The sequence below is a fragment of the Drosophila hydei genome, unplaced genomic scaffold (assembly GCF_003285905.1).
Source record: "Drosophila hydei strain 15085-1641.00,03,60 unplaced genomic scaffold, DhydRS2 tig00000063-arrow-pilon, whole genome shotgun sequence".
Taxonomy (NCBI): Eukaryota; Metazoa; Arthropoda; class Insecta; order Diptera; family Drosophilidae; genus Drosophila; species Drosophila hydei.
Window position 1 is genome coordinate 10289184 of NW_022045657.1, and position 14702 is coordinate 10303885.

The 14702-nt window shown below is 37.8% G+C and overlaps 4 protein-coding genes across 8 annotated transcripts in view; 1 reads left to right on the forward strand and 3 right to left on the reverse strand.

Moving 5' to 3' along the window:
* LOC111602695 (diacylglycerol kinase eta-like) overlaps positions 1–4305 on the reverse strand; it is a 30816-nt gene extending 26511 nt beyond the window's left edge. The window contains exon 1 of the mRNA XM_023319927.2: positions 3956–4305. Coding sequence (XP_023175695.1) covers positions 3956–4195 — 240 coding nt within the window. The 5' untranslated portion in view covers positions 4196–4305. The remainder of the gene's footprint in view (positions 1–3955) is intronic.
* A 1805-nt stretch (positions 4306–6110) lies between these two features.
* Positions 6111–7117, reverse strand: LOC111602714 (pyridoxine/pyridoxamine 5'-phosphate oxidase). 2 transcript variants are annotated; one of them, XM_023319956.2, is made up of 2 exons: positions 6268–7113; positions 6111–6206 (listed from the first exon to the last, which is right to left on the reverse strand). In XM_023319956.2, the coding sequence occupies exons 1-2, from the start codon at positions 6976–6978 to the stop codon at positions 6141–6143; spliced, it is 777 nt and encodes a 258-aa protein (XP_023175724.1). In that variant the 5' UTR covers positions 6979–7113; the 3' UTR covers positions 6111–6140. The 2 variants fall into 2 exon arrangements, with proteins under 2 accessions (XP_023175724.1, XP_023175725.1); XM_023319957.2 differs by having other exon boundaries at positions 6127–6206; positions 6258–7117.
* A 95-nt stretch (positions 7118–7212) lies between these two features.
* Positions 7213–8395, reverse strand: LOC111602715 (pyridoxine-5'-phosphate oxidase). 2 transcript variants are annotated; one of them, XM_023319959.2, is made up of 3 exons: positions 8289–8395; positions 8162–8221; positions 7213–8100 (listed from the first exon to the last, which is right to left on the reverse strand). In XM_023319959.2, coding segments are annotated over exons 1-3 (741 nt in total). In that variant the 5' UTR covers positions 8290–8395; the 3' UTR covers positions 7213–7420. The 2 variants fall into 2 exon arrangements, with proteins under 2 accessions (XP_023175727.1, XP_023175728.1); XM_023319960.2 differs by having other exon boundaries at positions 8162–8395.
* A 201-nt stretch (positions 8396–8596) lies between these two features.
* Positions 8597–13944, forward strand: LOC111602711 (arrestin domain-containing protein 17). Of its 3 annotated transcripts, none has more exons than XM_023319949.2 (5): positions 8597–9567; positions 10630–10982; positions 11037–11808; positions 12661–12843; positions 13778–13944. In XM_023319949.2, exons 1-5 carry the CDS (start codon positions 9453–9455, stop codon positions 13894–13896), a joined length of 1542 nt encoding a protein of 513 aa, XP_023175717.1. In that variant the 5' UTR covers positions 8597–9452; the 3' UTR covers positions 13897–13944. The 3 variants fall into 3 exon arrangements, with proteins under 3 accessions (XP_023175717.1, XP_023175718.1, XP_023175719.1); XM_023319950.2 differs by having other exon boundaries at positions 12661–12774; XM_023319951.2 differs by lacking the exon at positions 8597–9567 and adding an exon at positions 10019–10041.
* The last annotated feature ends 758 nt before the right edge of the window (positions 13945–14702 follow it).

Here is a 14702-nt window from a genome sequence, read left to right on the forward strand (position 1 = left end):
AAATAAAACTTTTAGCAAACTTTTAAGCTACAAACGAGGTATTCCTCTGTATTCGCTTTAGCATATTCAATTTTTTTTTAATTTTTCTTCATTGGGGCTTGGTTGGCTTGTGCTCACCAGAAAAAATAATATGGCATACTTTATATGTTTCAATCTATTAAGTTGGCGTATAAAATTATTATTTTTTATATACGTATACATGAACCTATTAATAACAGAGAGTTGTTGTTGGTGCTAATCTACTGCTCGGGCTTTAAAATATTATTCGTAATATTTCGCCTTAAGCTTCATGGCGCTTCATTTTTATTAGAGACCTGATTCCAATTTAGTTGATATATTGCTGTGCTTAAAATAAAGATATGAATTTCACTTATTATTCTCTTCTATTAAATTGCCAGCAAAACTCACTCATAGCAGGGTTGAATGAACTTTAGGCCTGCGGCCTTCAATGCCCAAAATTGAAAATTTGATATTAATAAAAACCTCCTTCAATCTCAGTGACCGAATCCGCTATTCGTTTCCTTGTCTCCGGTCTTGTTTAGTTTAACTAAAAATCAAAGTTTTCCGGCTTTCATTTCAGATCAGCTCACATCAATCAATCATTATTTTCGTTGGCCACACATAAGCTCGCACAATGCTTATCATGCGGCAAATCACGCAACACATCACGTATACGCCAAGTTGCCAAGAAAGAAAGGCAACACCAACACCATCAGTGCAACGAGCCTTATGATGATAAACGTATTTGAAATTTTCGTTAGCCGGTTATTGATTTTAAGTTAAATAAACGCCGGTCCAGGCCATAGACACACGGATATAGATACAGACTCACAGCCAAAGATACGCCTATAATGAATTGTTGTATATTTTTTCTACACACTCGCACACGCAGACACATTTCTATACCCACAGAAAGAGAGACATCGTAAATATAACGTAGGCTTTTCAGTCGACTTTGCGGCTCGCTTTGATTATTTCAACTTACGCTTTGCTGCGTTATTTATTGTATTCTACTTTCCCGGGACTTTTACTTTATTTACGAACGTAGAGCACAAAGCACAACATTAAATTACATCTGAGGCAAAATTATATATATAAATATATATATGAAATTGCTTTTTGCAGTCACGTGAGGTTCAGGCGCGCAATTGACTGTGTAAATAGTCGTAAATATTTTAAACGACGCCAAAGTTTCCTTTGCAACACACACACACAAACGCATATATACACATACTATATATCTCGGCAGTGTGCCTGAGCGTCTTGTGTGTATCTTGAAGATACTGCGGCAAGTCCACAAGTGGCAGAGACTGTGCACCACAAACAATAACAAAGCAGTTGAACGAGCTGCCGCTGTTTTTTTTGTTGTTCTACCCTAAATGTTTGGATGTGAGCCAGAGCTGAAAAGAGGACTCAGCGAAGAACGAGTGCGTCGTCATTGAGTTAAAATTCAGCGCAGGTTTTTGTCTCCTCCGATGAGGGTAATTTATTAAGTATCAATGGAAACTTTTAGAAAACAATTTATCTATTATTAAAGCTAGCCTCAAACATGATGATTGCTATAAATTATGTTTTTTTTTTTTTTGCTATGCTGTGAAAGGGAGCTGAGAATATTGAAATTATACCTAAGTACCAAAAGTGTTTAAGTGTTTAAGTGTTAACTTCATGTGCTCAGGCTTGGCCATACATATATATTTTTAAATATATATAAATAGATTATGTATTTAGCTTATTTTAAATATAAAATAAATATACTTGGTCTGTCATATATGAACATGTAAGATAACAAAAATAAAGAACTACATTTAAATATGTTTAATACAGCCTGAAGGTAGTATAAAACTAAGTTTAAAGCATACGCTCATTAATTTATTTTCATATATTTAAGAATTTATCTTTGACTCCGTTCTTTTACTTGCATTTTCCTAATTTCATTCATTTGTAAAAATAATCAGAAGACAACTTAAAACGAATTAACTTAATTATGCATGTAGTTGTCAAGCAAATGAATAAAACCTTTGTTTTCTTAATTTCTGCCACCTACGACACTGCGAACACAATTAATATCTATTGTCCGTGCTGTTCATATTAATGTTCCTATGAACATATACATATATATATATATATATATATATATATATATATATATAAATATATATATATATATTTATATTTATATATTGACATGAATGTGTGTGATAGACAACGACATGAGTTTTGTTTTGTGTTGTTGAGTTCGCGACCAACTGGCATTAAGAAGCTTTTGTCGAGCGTTACCTATTGTTTTCTGATTTGACATATGTAAAACCCTCTCATGCCACGCAATGCTACCCCATCCGTGGGCACCGTTTGGCCCGCTGATGGCGGAGCACTTGACTGCAGCTTGTCACAATCAGGCTAATGTATTTTGTGGGCACAAAAGCTGAAAAGAAGTTGGAAAAACTGAAAATAGAAATGGAAATGGAAATGAAAACAAATAAATAGCATGCATTTCCCATCAGGAAAGCGATAAATGAGCGCGATTTTGAACCAAATTGCAGCGCAAATGCAAGAAAACTTTATGAATAATTAAAGTTATAATACAATTTTTTCTTATGCTACGAATGGAGTATATGGGCCAATTAATAATTGTAGATATATCTTTTACTCTGCTGTGCAGTTTAAGTCGAGCTATAAATATTTTCCAGACCAACTGGGTTAATAACAGCAACCCTTAGTCCGCTTCGGCGGGTGCAACGATGCGTATGATTAACATAAAATGGTCATATTATTCATACAACGCGTTGCCCGCCTGAGCCCCAACGCGAAGGGCAATGAATAGAGGAATGAAAAACGACTATATACTTATATATATGTGTGTATGTATAAATATATATAATGTATGGGCCCCGGCACAACTTAATTAAGGCGCTCGTTTGGTTTTGAATGCCGCCCTGTTGCATTTTGAGGTTTTCGCCTTTTTCGCCGCGGCTTAAATTTCTTTCATTTACGGGTTTTGACTTTGCAACTATGCCAACTTTTAATTAAAAATTATAAAGACCAGATTTAAAAGTCCGGTTTCTTGACGCACAAAATTAATTCCGACTGTTCTTTTTTACTCTGAAAGCCATGAGAAAAAGTGTAATTAAATCAAATAATGAAAGAAGCCATTATTAAAAATATAACAGATATAATTATAATAATAATTAGTTTTCTAATTTAATTGCATAATTCGCAATTTTTATACTTAATATAAATATAAATATAATATAAAATAAATAAAATGAAATAATACAGAAAAATTACAGCAAATATTAAGTGGTAAAAATGTTAGAATTTCGAAAATTGGAAACAGTTGAATAAAATATATTTTCAATATATACATTTTTTTATAGAGGACATATTTATTTATGTTTTTGCAGGCTAGAACTAAATCTTTTTACATCCTTCAAGTCTTTCAAATTATATAAATATATAGTATATTAATATTATATTTCATATAGTTATGACCTGCTTTTAAGTTAACGTTTGCTTAGCCCAATTTTTGGGCTAACTTGTTTTATGGTTTTTGTAACCCTTGACCTTAGTTTTCATAATTCGCGCTAGCAATGCAATATAGGCGATAGTCCCCCATGTCAGGCATATACTCTAACTGGCAAAGCACGTTTGCTTATGCGACCATTAAAATATTTACTAACCACTTGAACCCAACAACTGTGTGCTGACCTTTAGCTAGAGCACAAACACAAGCACAAACACTCCAATGTAGCGCTTGCCTCCCTGCCCTGCTGGCACATCGCCCGCGCTCTGGTACTTCTCATCTAGTTCATACATGTACGACAGAGTGCGTCTGCATGGCAGGGCATGTAACTTCCGCTCCAGAAACTTTAATGCTGACGTGCTGCTTCGACTGCAGCGCAAAGGATAATAAACAACGAGAGGAGGCAGAAGAAGAAGAGCTTAATAGGATACCTACCATATTGTTGTTGCGCTTGCTGCTGGTGGACATGCGTCGATGAAATATGCGCGCCGGCTCCGTCTCAATTTCGGACTCTGTCTCCGAGTCCTCGCCATCTCGGCTTATCGAAATGATCGGTATGATGGGCACGGGGGATACGCTGCCCGAGCTGCAGGCACTGCTCAGACCGCTGCTCAAGCTGCGCTGTCGCGGGCTCAAGTTGTCCACGTGCAGCGTATTGGGTTTTAAGTTAGCCATTGTTCAGAGTTGTCGTTTAACTTTCGCTTTGTAGTCGTTGCTGCAAAGCAAGTTTCACGTTGCACGTTTCGCGCTCAACGTTTTAGCAGTCACGTTGCGGAGCTCTTTACAGTTATATAAAATGAGAACCCTTTGTGGGGTACCCGTCAAGTAGCCGCAGGTGGCCGTTTGAGCTGCTTCTGTCGCCGCCGTCGCTGCTGCAGACGCTGTCGCCGCTTGTCATGCTGCGCTGCTTATGTAAAAGTCCACTCACACACATATACAGCTTGTTTGAGCAACTCTCACACACGTACACACACACACACACACACACCACATACACATACACATACATAGAACGAACACGCCTTCCGTTACTTTTCAACAGTTATCCTGCTGCTCTGCTTTGAAAATACGTTAATTTCAATTAAAAGCTTTATTAATTATAATCTAAAGTGTATACATTTGCAATAAAATTAGCAAAAATATTTGCACACCAAATTGTATGTACGTATATGTGGTAATTATATTGTATATTATATATTTAATTAAGCAACACTAACTATTTTTATTTTAATTGGAAAAGCCATTTATCTAACGCACACTCATTAAGCTACACTTAGAAAAAACACTAGCAAAAATGTTCGTACACAAAAAGCAGTTCATAGTTCCATTTAGTTCAATACAAATTATTTGCTTTTAGCGTTGTTTATGGAATGTACAAAAATTTATGTTGTTATGCCGCTGGAAATTATTGCTGAATTTTGTGCTAGACTTAAATTATCGTTGTAGAGCTGCTGTATATTTCGCTGGGTGACCTGACTACGAGCTGCGAACTGCAAATTGCGAACTGCTTGCTGAGCCTGAGCCGCGCGGCGTACTGAACGAGTCCGCAACCCTCACTGCTGGCGTCCAACGAACGCGGCGTAGACTTATGCTTGCTAGTACGAGCAACGCACGCCGTTATCCTTTGAGGGTTGCCAAGTTGTATGACTGCACAAAACAATCAATTAATGCGCGTACTTTAGTTGTTCACTATTTAAGCAGCCTGAAAGTTGAATTGCCTTAAAAACTTTATACACATATAATTTCATGTGATAATTTTTTAGTTAATAATTAAAATTTTATTTAACACCAGAAATATTATTATCTCCATTTTCTAATCAATATGGAATTTAATATTTTATAACATAGGCAACTCTACACAATGAGAGCACAATAGCCTTCATCCAACAAGTTTTTGTGCTCTCTGCCTTTTCCGTAACCTTCTTACAGTAGCACACAGGCCCCAACCCAAGTTAAATATCCGCTCTCACTGGCCTGCTCTCTTTGCCGCACATAGCGTGTGTGAAGCTTTACAAAGCGGCCGCCAAAAGCAAAGCTTACAGGCATGCAAATGAAGCGAGCAAAACAAAAATACGCAAGCCGAATAAAATGTAAAGCGTAAATGGCAACAAAGTAAACAGTAGAGGCCTTATACAGGAGGGAGATACGGAACGAACAAAGCAAGGACGGTGCGGTTCGCCTACACAAAAAGTCACAAGCCGCTAGGCAGACAGTTATGGGCTAAGCTTTTTTCTCTTGTTGTTCTTTTTTCCGGTGTTGCGCTTTGCATGGGCTTTCGTTATTTACTTTGCTGTCGACTTGCCTATGCTCACTGTTGATATTGTTGTTGTTTTGAGACTTGCACATCCCGTGGGGCATTACTCTTTGCGCTTGGCTGCAGTTCCACAATAAAGTCTCTATCCGAGTGCGTCTATATTTACGGGTGCGAGTAGGTGTTCTGCCACCTGCTCGCAGTTATTAAATTTTAAATTACGTCCTGTTCGTATTTCATTTGTAGCGGCACCATTTTCAATGCCCGATTTCAGATATAACCTCAAATCAAATATTGAATTTTTAATTTTTGCACATAGAAATTTATTTCGAATTTATTTACTACAACTAACACAGATTCTCAACTTTCCTAATTATTGCTGCTATCGAAGACCCAATCGTAACGATCCGCTTTGACAGTTTCATTTCGCATGCCCTAAATCAATGAAAATCAATTAGTGTTTGGAGAGTACTGTACCAGAATTACCTCGACTTACACGCGGCAGCGTGAGACAGCGTCGAAAACGCATGCACTGCCTTCCCGGCGTCTTAATGCAGGTGCGACAAAACTCATATAGAGTGGGAGTTAAAAGGAAGCCGCCCCAATTTGGAGGCACAGGAACTTTTGGAAGGCGATGATCGCTGATGATCAGAGATAGATACTTCTTGATCTTGCCGAGTAGACTGTGTTTCCTAGTTGGTATGCCGTGCATGCTAAGTTGCATTTCTCGCGGATAGCGGCTGAACTGCAACTGCGCCTGCAAGGCGGACACCGGACTCACAGTCCCGGCAATGTGAACGCTGCGCTCCAAATGAGGCCAATACATCTGCAATGAGACGTGTGGATTGGAAAGGATCTCGCCCGCCAGGCGACTGCCCAGCGCCGTATAGAATGTTAGTCCAGAGGCGTTTATCTGCTCGACGCTGGTCATTCGCGTGACCGGCTGCCCAGCCTCATCCACCGTGGCCAAACAAGCCACTCGCGCATTTCTCTGCGGCTCCATTTCTAGTGCATGCGACAGCCAATGATGCAGTATGAGATACGGCTCACGTATGGCAATCTTGTTGTGCCAGCCGTCCGACTTTGGTGAGGGATCGTCTTTGGCTACATTACGCATCGCACATTGTCCACGGCTGCGCGGCGACAGCAAATGCCGCGCAGCTGCCACACCCCGGAGCCTCTGCCTTATAGCCGGTCTGAGTTTCATCTGTTATAATCACAAGTGCACCGTACCCAAAGGGATTTAACTTTTTTTTTTTTTAATTTCAAATACAATTTTGAAAGCTAAGCAGATGCTAAAGCCAACTCATATCATTTGACTTGAGTTAATCAAGTGAGTTTTGTATTGCTACCTCTAAAATGGGAAAAGTCTATATAGTGTCGAGATTATATATAACTTATGATTTACTCAACCTAAAATAGATAAATTAGTTTTGAATCCATATATTTAACGACCTATATTTTATTCTGCATTTCTTTATAATCCACTTAAAGCATCTCCTCTTAGATCTCTGATATTTTACTAAGTTTTCTTAAATTTTTATCTTTTAAACTTCATTAATCATTTTGGAAGACATAACAATTGCGCAGCACATAAATCTCATCTGTTCTCTGTCTCTCTCTTTCGCTGTCTATCTCTCTCTCTCTGTTTAGGGTGCCAATCGCTCGTAGACCCATTCATTCTCGCCCTTGTGGACTAACTCTCCATCCACCTCGTCTAAGACTCCGGCACCACGTCGAAAGCATATGCGATCGTGCAGGCGATCCGTTTGTCCCTGCCAGAACTCGATGAGCGATGGACGCACTAGGTAGCCACCCCAATTGGGTAGTGGCACCTCACCATTCTCGCCCAGTGTGGCCTTGATTCCGGCTTCCACCTCGTCCAGATAGCTGCGTGAGCGTATGCGCTGGCTCTGCGGACTAGCAGCGGCTCCGATTTGACTGGCGCGTGGACGCTCGTGGAAATATTTAAGCGATGCCTCCTTAGAGATCTTCTCGGCGATGCCTTCGATGCGGATGCTGCGACGCAGTGGCATCCAGTAGATAGCAATGGCAACATTGGCATTACTGGCAATCTCCTCGGCTTTGCGACTGCCATAGTTGGTGAAGAATGTGAAACCCTCAGCAGTAGCCTCTTTTACAAGGACAAAGCGATTGGAGGGTTTGCCCGCAGCATTTACCGTTGCCAAGGCTGCGGCATTTGGTTCGAGGATCTCCTCGGTATTGAGAGCGTCGCTTAGCCAGTCGCGGAATATATAAAATGGATCTTTAACCTTTATGTTCTCCTCCAGAAACGCATCCTTACGCTCACGGTATTTCAAGCGCAGCGCTAAAAATGTTTAATAATAGAAAGTTCTACAAAATTGTAGTCGGCACAATCCAAATCTCACCTGAAAGTTGTCCGACAGCAGCTTTTTGGTTCATGGTGCGCAAAACTTGCAAAAGTCTCACTGTGGTTGGAAGGGGTTGTGTAATATTTAAGTGGCGTTAGTTTTACTTAAATTAGCAACAACGTACTTGTCAGAGGTCAATTTTATTTATTACACTGAAGTACTTTGTTTATTATTCGCCGTAATCTAGCGATAAGTAAAACAGCTGCTGAAATACGTAGAGTTGCCAGCCTGTCAATAATATAATTACTTAGAATATACCAAAAAATACTAAAAACAATAAAAAGCCACTGTTGTTCAACAGTTGTGTGAATGTGACTGCTTCGTTGAATTAATCCTAAAAGTAGGCCATCAATTTATTAAATATTATTGTTAATAAAGTACATAAAAACGAATATAAAATATAAATATATTTATTTATTTAATCGTATTGAAATACAAACAAAAAACTAAAACTTTAAAAACTCCGCGAAATTGTGAAGAAAGAAAAACACAAAGAGCGCATGTGTGTGAGGCACTTGCGAAACAGAGAGCGATAGCAAGTGAGAGCTAATACTTCTGTTTGTTGTTTTTGTGCGTTTCGCGACAAGTCTGGATGGGTGCTTTTGTCCTGGCAGCTGCATGACTTCCGAATGCGAACACAACGAGCTCACAGAACAAATTCAACAAGAGCGACAGCTGGACGTGTGCGAAAGCAAAGCGCATAGAGTGCGGAGCGCAAGCGAGAATATATAGAGAAAGGCTAAAGCGGGGCATACACTTTCACACACATACACGCACAGTCACAGACACAAACACAAACACATATGAATAGAAATTAATAATACAAAAATAAGTTGAATACGAAAAAGCTTAAATAACAGTTATTTATAGTAACGCGCTTGATGTGATTGTGCGTAAAAACGGCTTGCGACTTTGTGCAACAATAAAGTGGGTTAAGACGAAAGCTTTACGGGAAAAAATTTCTTTTGAGGTCGCTCGTAAAAGCGTTTTTTGCCATTGTTGTTGTTGCTGTTGTTAGTAGTGAAAAAAGCGTTACAGACATCGGTTGCATGTGTGTATGCGGCGGGGCAGAAGTGAAAAAATGCAGTGCAGCAGCAAAAACAAAAACGAAACAAAGCAAATGGCTTGATAGGCAACTAAATATTTAACAATTTTTCAATTCAATTGTAACATAACCAAAAACGAACGTGATATTTTACAACTGTGGCCTGCTTTTAGCACAGTACAAAACACAAACACACACATACACATAGGAACACACACACACACGCAAACTATATAGCAATATATGCCCATTGAGTGCCTTATATCATTTGATAATAATCCACAAGGTGTCTACTATGCCGGACAGGAACTATCTGGTGTTGTTGATCTTAGCGTCGATGCCACCAAGCGCATTAAAGGTATGTCAGCTTGTCAATACCCTACACTAACCTAACCTAACAGCCACACACACACATGACTCATGCGGCGTATGAGTAATATATTGTTTTACTCACATATTACATTTGCACCGAAAGCACATTTCAAACGTCGAAGGACACGCGCTGTGTTGTTCTTATTAAAACTTATCATTAAACAATTGTCGCCATTTTGAATATGCTATGCAATTAATAGTTGTTGTTATAGCTCTTGTTGATGACATTGTTGTTGTTGTTGCTGCTGTCACCGCTGAGTTGACCAGCTCGTTACCGTTATTTGCACGCTGCACAGTTAGTTGTTTGCCTTGCACTCTTTCGCTCTCTCTCTGTCTCTGTCCATCTCTCTGCCTTGCTCTCGCTTACGCTGTCGTGTTTGTTGCTGTTGTCCGTTTGTGTTTGGCGTCTGTTTTGGCATGCCGCCATTTTTTATTTATCCATGAACTCGTTAAAGGCGTGGTAAGTGCAATTCATTTGTCGTTGTTGTCGTTTTCGTTGTCGTTGTCATCGTGGTTGTTGTTGTCATTGCAGATGATGACGATAAAGTTGTCCGTGTGCATTTTAATTTTGTGGTAATAAGTTTTTCGTCTGACATTTCACTTGATTAGTTTACTGAAAGGTTGAATAGCAAGGGAGAATGAAAGAGAGAAAAAGACGAAAAGTGGAAATGAAAAGAAAAACTTAATTAACCAGAATATAAAATCTTTCAAATACTAAAAAAGATATACAAATGTAAAGTAAGTCTCTTAAGTGATGTAGATATTCGCTTTCGGTGTTCTGAAGATGTTGAGAGGAATCCTATATAATTTACAGTTCTTTGCTTTCATTCAGATATAAAACATTGCTTATACAACATCTAAGGATTGTGTCCTTCAAATAGTGTTTAGCCTTTTCCGTTATTTTTTAAGGAAATTAACGTCATAGCACTCATATTCTATTTGCATCAGTTCATATCATCTTAGCCTTCCTAACCTGAAAGGTATTTTATTATTATATTTGCTTCATCTGCCATCTCACTTCCGCTATTTCTGTTTCTCACTTTTACAGGCATTCATGTCACCGTCAGCGGTTATGCCAAGATACGCTGGATAAAAAAGGGATATCCGCGGGACAGCGAACGCGCCATGTGCCGTGCCTATCGATCTTATCTGTCATCGAGATCGTATGTCCTTGGCTCCTGTGCGGGCAACTCGTGCATCGATTGGCTGGCCGGCGAATATTCGTACACGTTTCATGTCATACTGCCCGATAATCTGCCCACATCCTTTGACGGCAAGTATGGCCAAATACACTATGAGATCATAACAACGATCGAGCGATCGGGTCGCTATCCGAAAGTGTTCAAGCTGCCATTTACCGTGATACAACCATTAGACCTAAACGCCGATGCCATCTACAGAGTACGTAGAAATCATAACTATATTTGCAGATTGATGTATGAAGTATGTTCTTAGGTACCTCTGGAGATACTCGATCGCAAACGCTTTTGGAGCTTTTGCTGTCCAACCGGGCCGCTCACAGTGAAGTTCTCGACACCCTACTGTGGCTATGCACCGGGCCAGAAGATTCATTTTGTACTGTACATCAATAACGAGTCGTCGATTGATATAACCGAGTGCGAGGTGAAACTGAAGCAGGAGGTTAGCTATGAGTCGCACGATCCGCAACATGAGTATCGCTATGACAAACACCTGATAGCTTTAAAGCAGTTCGGCAACGTGTTGCGATGGTCGAGAAAGGTGTATAGGGGCTTTTTGGATTTGCCTTCGATACCACCGACATCGGTGAAGCCGACCTGCCCCATTAGCGTTAACTATTCAATTAAGATCATTGTGAATCCAACCGAGTTCCATTGGAAACTGAAACTCAAAATTCCGCTGACCATCGGCAGCATACCCATCATGGATGGACCCGATGCTCTGCTCCGCTTCAATCGTCAGCAGCAGCAGCATCAAGTAGTTAGCCAACATTTACAAATCTCAACGCAGCAGAACCAAAGGCAGCAGCGACCACAGCAGCGCGGCAGCCTACAAAATAGCAGCAACAATAGCAGCAACAACAACAACAATCAGGCAACACAGGCCATGCAACGCTCTGGTGCAATACTGCCGGCCCAATCGAGTCCCTCATCAATGCCAACGACTGCCGACCTGAGGCCAATGGCCGCCATGCCAGCGATATTAGTGACCAGCGATAGCGATAGTCCCCCAGATTATATACCCATGAGTAAGAAAATAAAAAAGCTAAACTATATAGATATTTTAGATATTTATATTTCTATATAAGAAATTATGATTTAGTAAACCGCTGAAGATTCAATTCTGTATTAACTTGAGCATAATTAGTGATTATTTTTCCAAAATATATACTACTATTAGGATAGCTAAGCAGTGATATACATATTTATTGTTATAAAAGGAAAATTTTGATTACTACATTTTGATATTTGAAAGGATTTCATTGTTAATGAACAATGAAACAATTGTTCATATTAACTATTCATCAATAACCTCAAGCTGGCGCATTAAGTTGTTGCAGTCAAAATATTATATATCCTATATATCCTATATTTAAATAAATATAAATATATATCCTATGCTAATTATCATGAAAAGTGAGGATACTCATAATTAAGGCAAGCATTGCAGACTAGCTGAGATCTTTACAAGTTTTCAGAAATTATAAAACTTATAAAAATCCTTGTAATACTTAAATTTATTGCTAAGGCCTATAAGATTTATTACAAAGGAACCTAATGAAGAACCAAATTATTCTACATGAGCTTAATGATAGTGTAAAGAATAATGATTAGGGTAAAGAGTTGACTTTGTTTAAAACTTGATGAAAAAAAAATTTTATATACTAAAGATCAATCTATAAATATTTTTAAGGTATAATCTTTTGCCATAGCGTCGGAGCAAAGAACAGCAAAAGCAAAGCTAACGAGGGTACAAACAAAACACTTAATTTTTTTATAAAAAGCATAGATATATAAATACTAAAATTAATTCAACAAATAATTTATTATATCTTGCAAATTTTAACCATTCCTTATTTATATTTCATACAATTTTACAGTGCCGCCCTCGTATGAAGATGCCATGGCTCTGAGCGAAAAGTTTAGCGATGATATCGAATTCCTGACAAATGTTAGCATGAGCAGCATTTTGTCCGCTCAGGGCGACGTAACAAGTGAGCGTGAGCCCTTTAAACCGCGTTACCCGGTCTATTACGATTACGAGACACCGACCATACCGCCCGGTAGTGATGATTCCACTGAATCCGACACATAAACCTAAATTGTTATAAACAAAAAAAAATGCATAAAAAGAACTGTTAAAAACGAAAATCGAAAGCAAAGCTACACAAATTGAATGGCTGAGTGGCATTTTATTCAAATCTATTTCTTTTATTCCATTCCATTTTCAAAGTAGTTAGAACAATTTTTCTATAATCTCAAGAGCTGCAAGGCGATGGGTAAAAGCAAAGATGCCTCAACTAAGTCCGATTGAAAAATCTTGATTTATCAAGATGTACGTAATATGAAGTATACGTCTAGTTGTCTGCTTGACAAATAAGAATTTACTTTTTGAACTTATTATACACATCATATAGCTAAGTATATTCTAAAATTATGTGTATTATCTACTCTATCTATTCCTAAGTGTTTTGAAGACTTTTCTGATTCGTTCCGCTTCTCACATCTGTCCTGAGCTTCAAGCCCCAATGCCTTGCAGATCATATCGAATAACATTTTATTCCTTTAACTAAATGCACGTCGTATATATAAATATATAAATATTTACATTTATGATCTATATTCCATAACAAAATCTATTCATATATCGATAATAAGTATGTATGCTCTGTTTGATTTTATTCATTAACAACTTTTTGAATTGATAAACCAAATATATATGATATAAAAATGATATTGAAATTAGCAAATAATTAAATTTGTGCTTAGCAACTAAGTTGATGATATAATTTAAATAATATTTTTCGATACGCAATAAGTGTTTATTCACATTAATTAATTAGTTTTGCATTTTTATTCTGGAAATCCAAACAAATTTCTTCTAGTTTTAAGCCAAGCCCAAGGCTCTCACAGATATACTCAATTTGTAAATTTATTCTTTTGTTACCGCTTCCCCCAAACCCCGTGCCCCATATACATGCTTCATTTGAACAACAGAGACGCTCTACAGTGAACCCTCGAATACGCAAAATCGATACGCAGCGCAACAGGAAACGGATGAGAATGGAACGCCTGCCCAAGGAACAGCGGATCTATTGAACTGCGAGAAAAAGTGAAGCCACAGCAAAACAGCAAAAACAACAAAAACATATTTAATCAAAATCTCAAAGTCGAATTAGTCTAAAAAGAAAATGCAGAATTTCTTGGCGCATATATAGTTTTTAAGTCTGATCTGGATAAAATATTTTAGCAGTCTAATGAATCTCACAATAGATAATTATTTTGCAAACCGGTTACATAAAAAAACATTCATGTGGAGCGCATAAATTAATCAAAATCTAATTAACATTCAATTAAGCAATGAAATGAAACTATTTTTATTTTTCCATATTTATTATATTACTTTGATTGGCAGACCCTAGTTCTAATGAATGTAAATCAATTGTTAATTTGATTTTTAAAAGGAATCCTTACTATTTATGATATACGATGATACTTACCCTATAAAGTAATTAACGTAGTTAAACCGTACTTAGTCAAAACATTTAGGATTAAGCGAAATATATAAACAATTTGCACAATTTTACCAAAACAACAACAACAACAAACTTAACATTTTCAATGTTTATAATGTCTATTAAAGAAATTTACACTAAAATTAGCCAAGTATTAAACTATATTTAAATTTCAAATTGATTTTATGTCCAACTCCCAAGTCCTAATTAAACGTATTTCTCAATATATATTTGTCTGATATTTATCTACCTAGCACATCAGCATCGTACATAGTATAATGTATCTAAATTTAGTTATCTTTACGGTAAATTCGAAAAACTATTATATGTTTATGAACTCGTGTATACTTCCCCTGATTTGTAACCAGTCTAACCAGTAACTAAGCTTAAGCAATATTCTGTCTTCA

Bases quoted from the DNA above. Each gene is read 5' to 3' on its own strand.
- LOC111602714 (XM_023319956.2), bottom strand. From the start codon at position 6,978: ATGAAACTCAGACCGGCTATAAGGCAGAGGCTCCGGGGTGTGGCAGCT. The intron at 6,207-6,267 runs GTAAGTCGAGGT...TCATTGATTTAG, and splicing joins GCTGTCTCACGCTGCCGCGT to GGCATGCGAAATGAAACTGT.
- LOC111602715 (XM_023319959.2), bottom strand. The intron at 8,101-8,161 runs GTGAGATTTGGA...AAACATTTTTAG, and splicing joins TGCTGTCGGACAACTTTCAG to CGCTGCGCTTGAAATACCGT.
- LOC111602711 (XM_023319949.2), top strand. From the start codon at position 9,453: ATGCCCATTGAGTGCCTTATATCATTTGATAATAATCCACAAGGTGTC. The intron at 10,983-11,036 runs GTACGTAGAAAT...GTATGTTCTTAG, and splicing joins ACGCCGATGCCATCTACAGA to GTACCTCTGGAGATACTCGA. The intron at 12,844-13,777 runs GTAGTGATGATT...TTTGAACAACAG, and splicing joins GACACCGACCATACCGCCCG to AGACGCTCTACAGTGAACCC.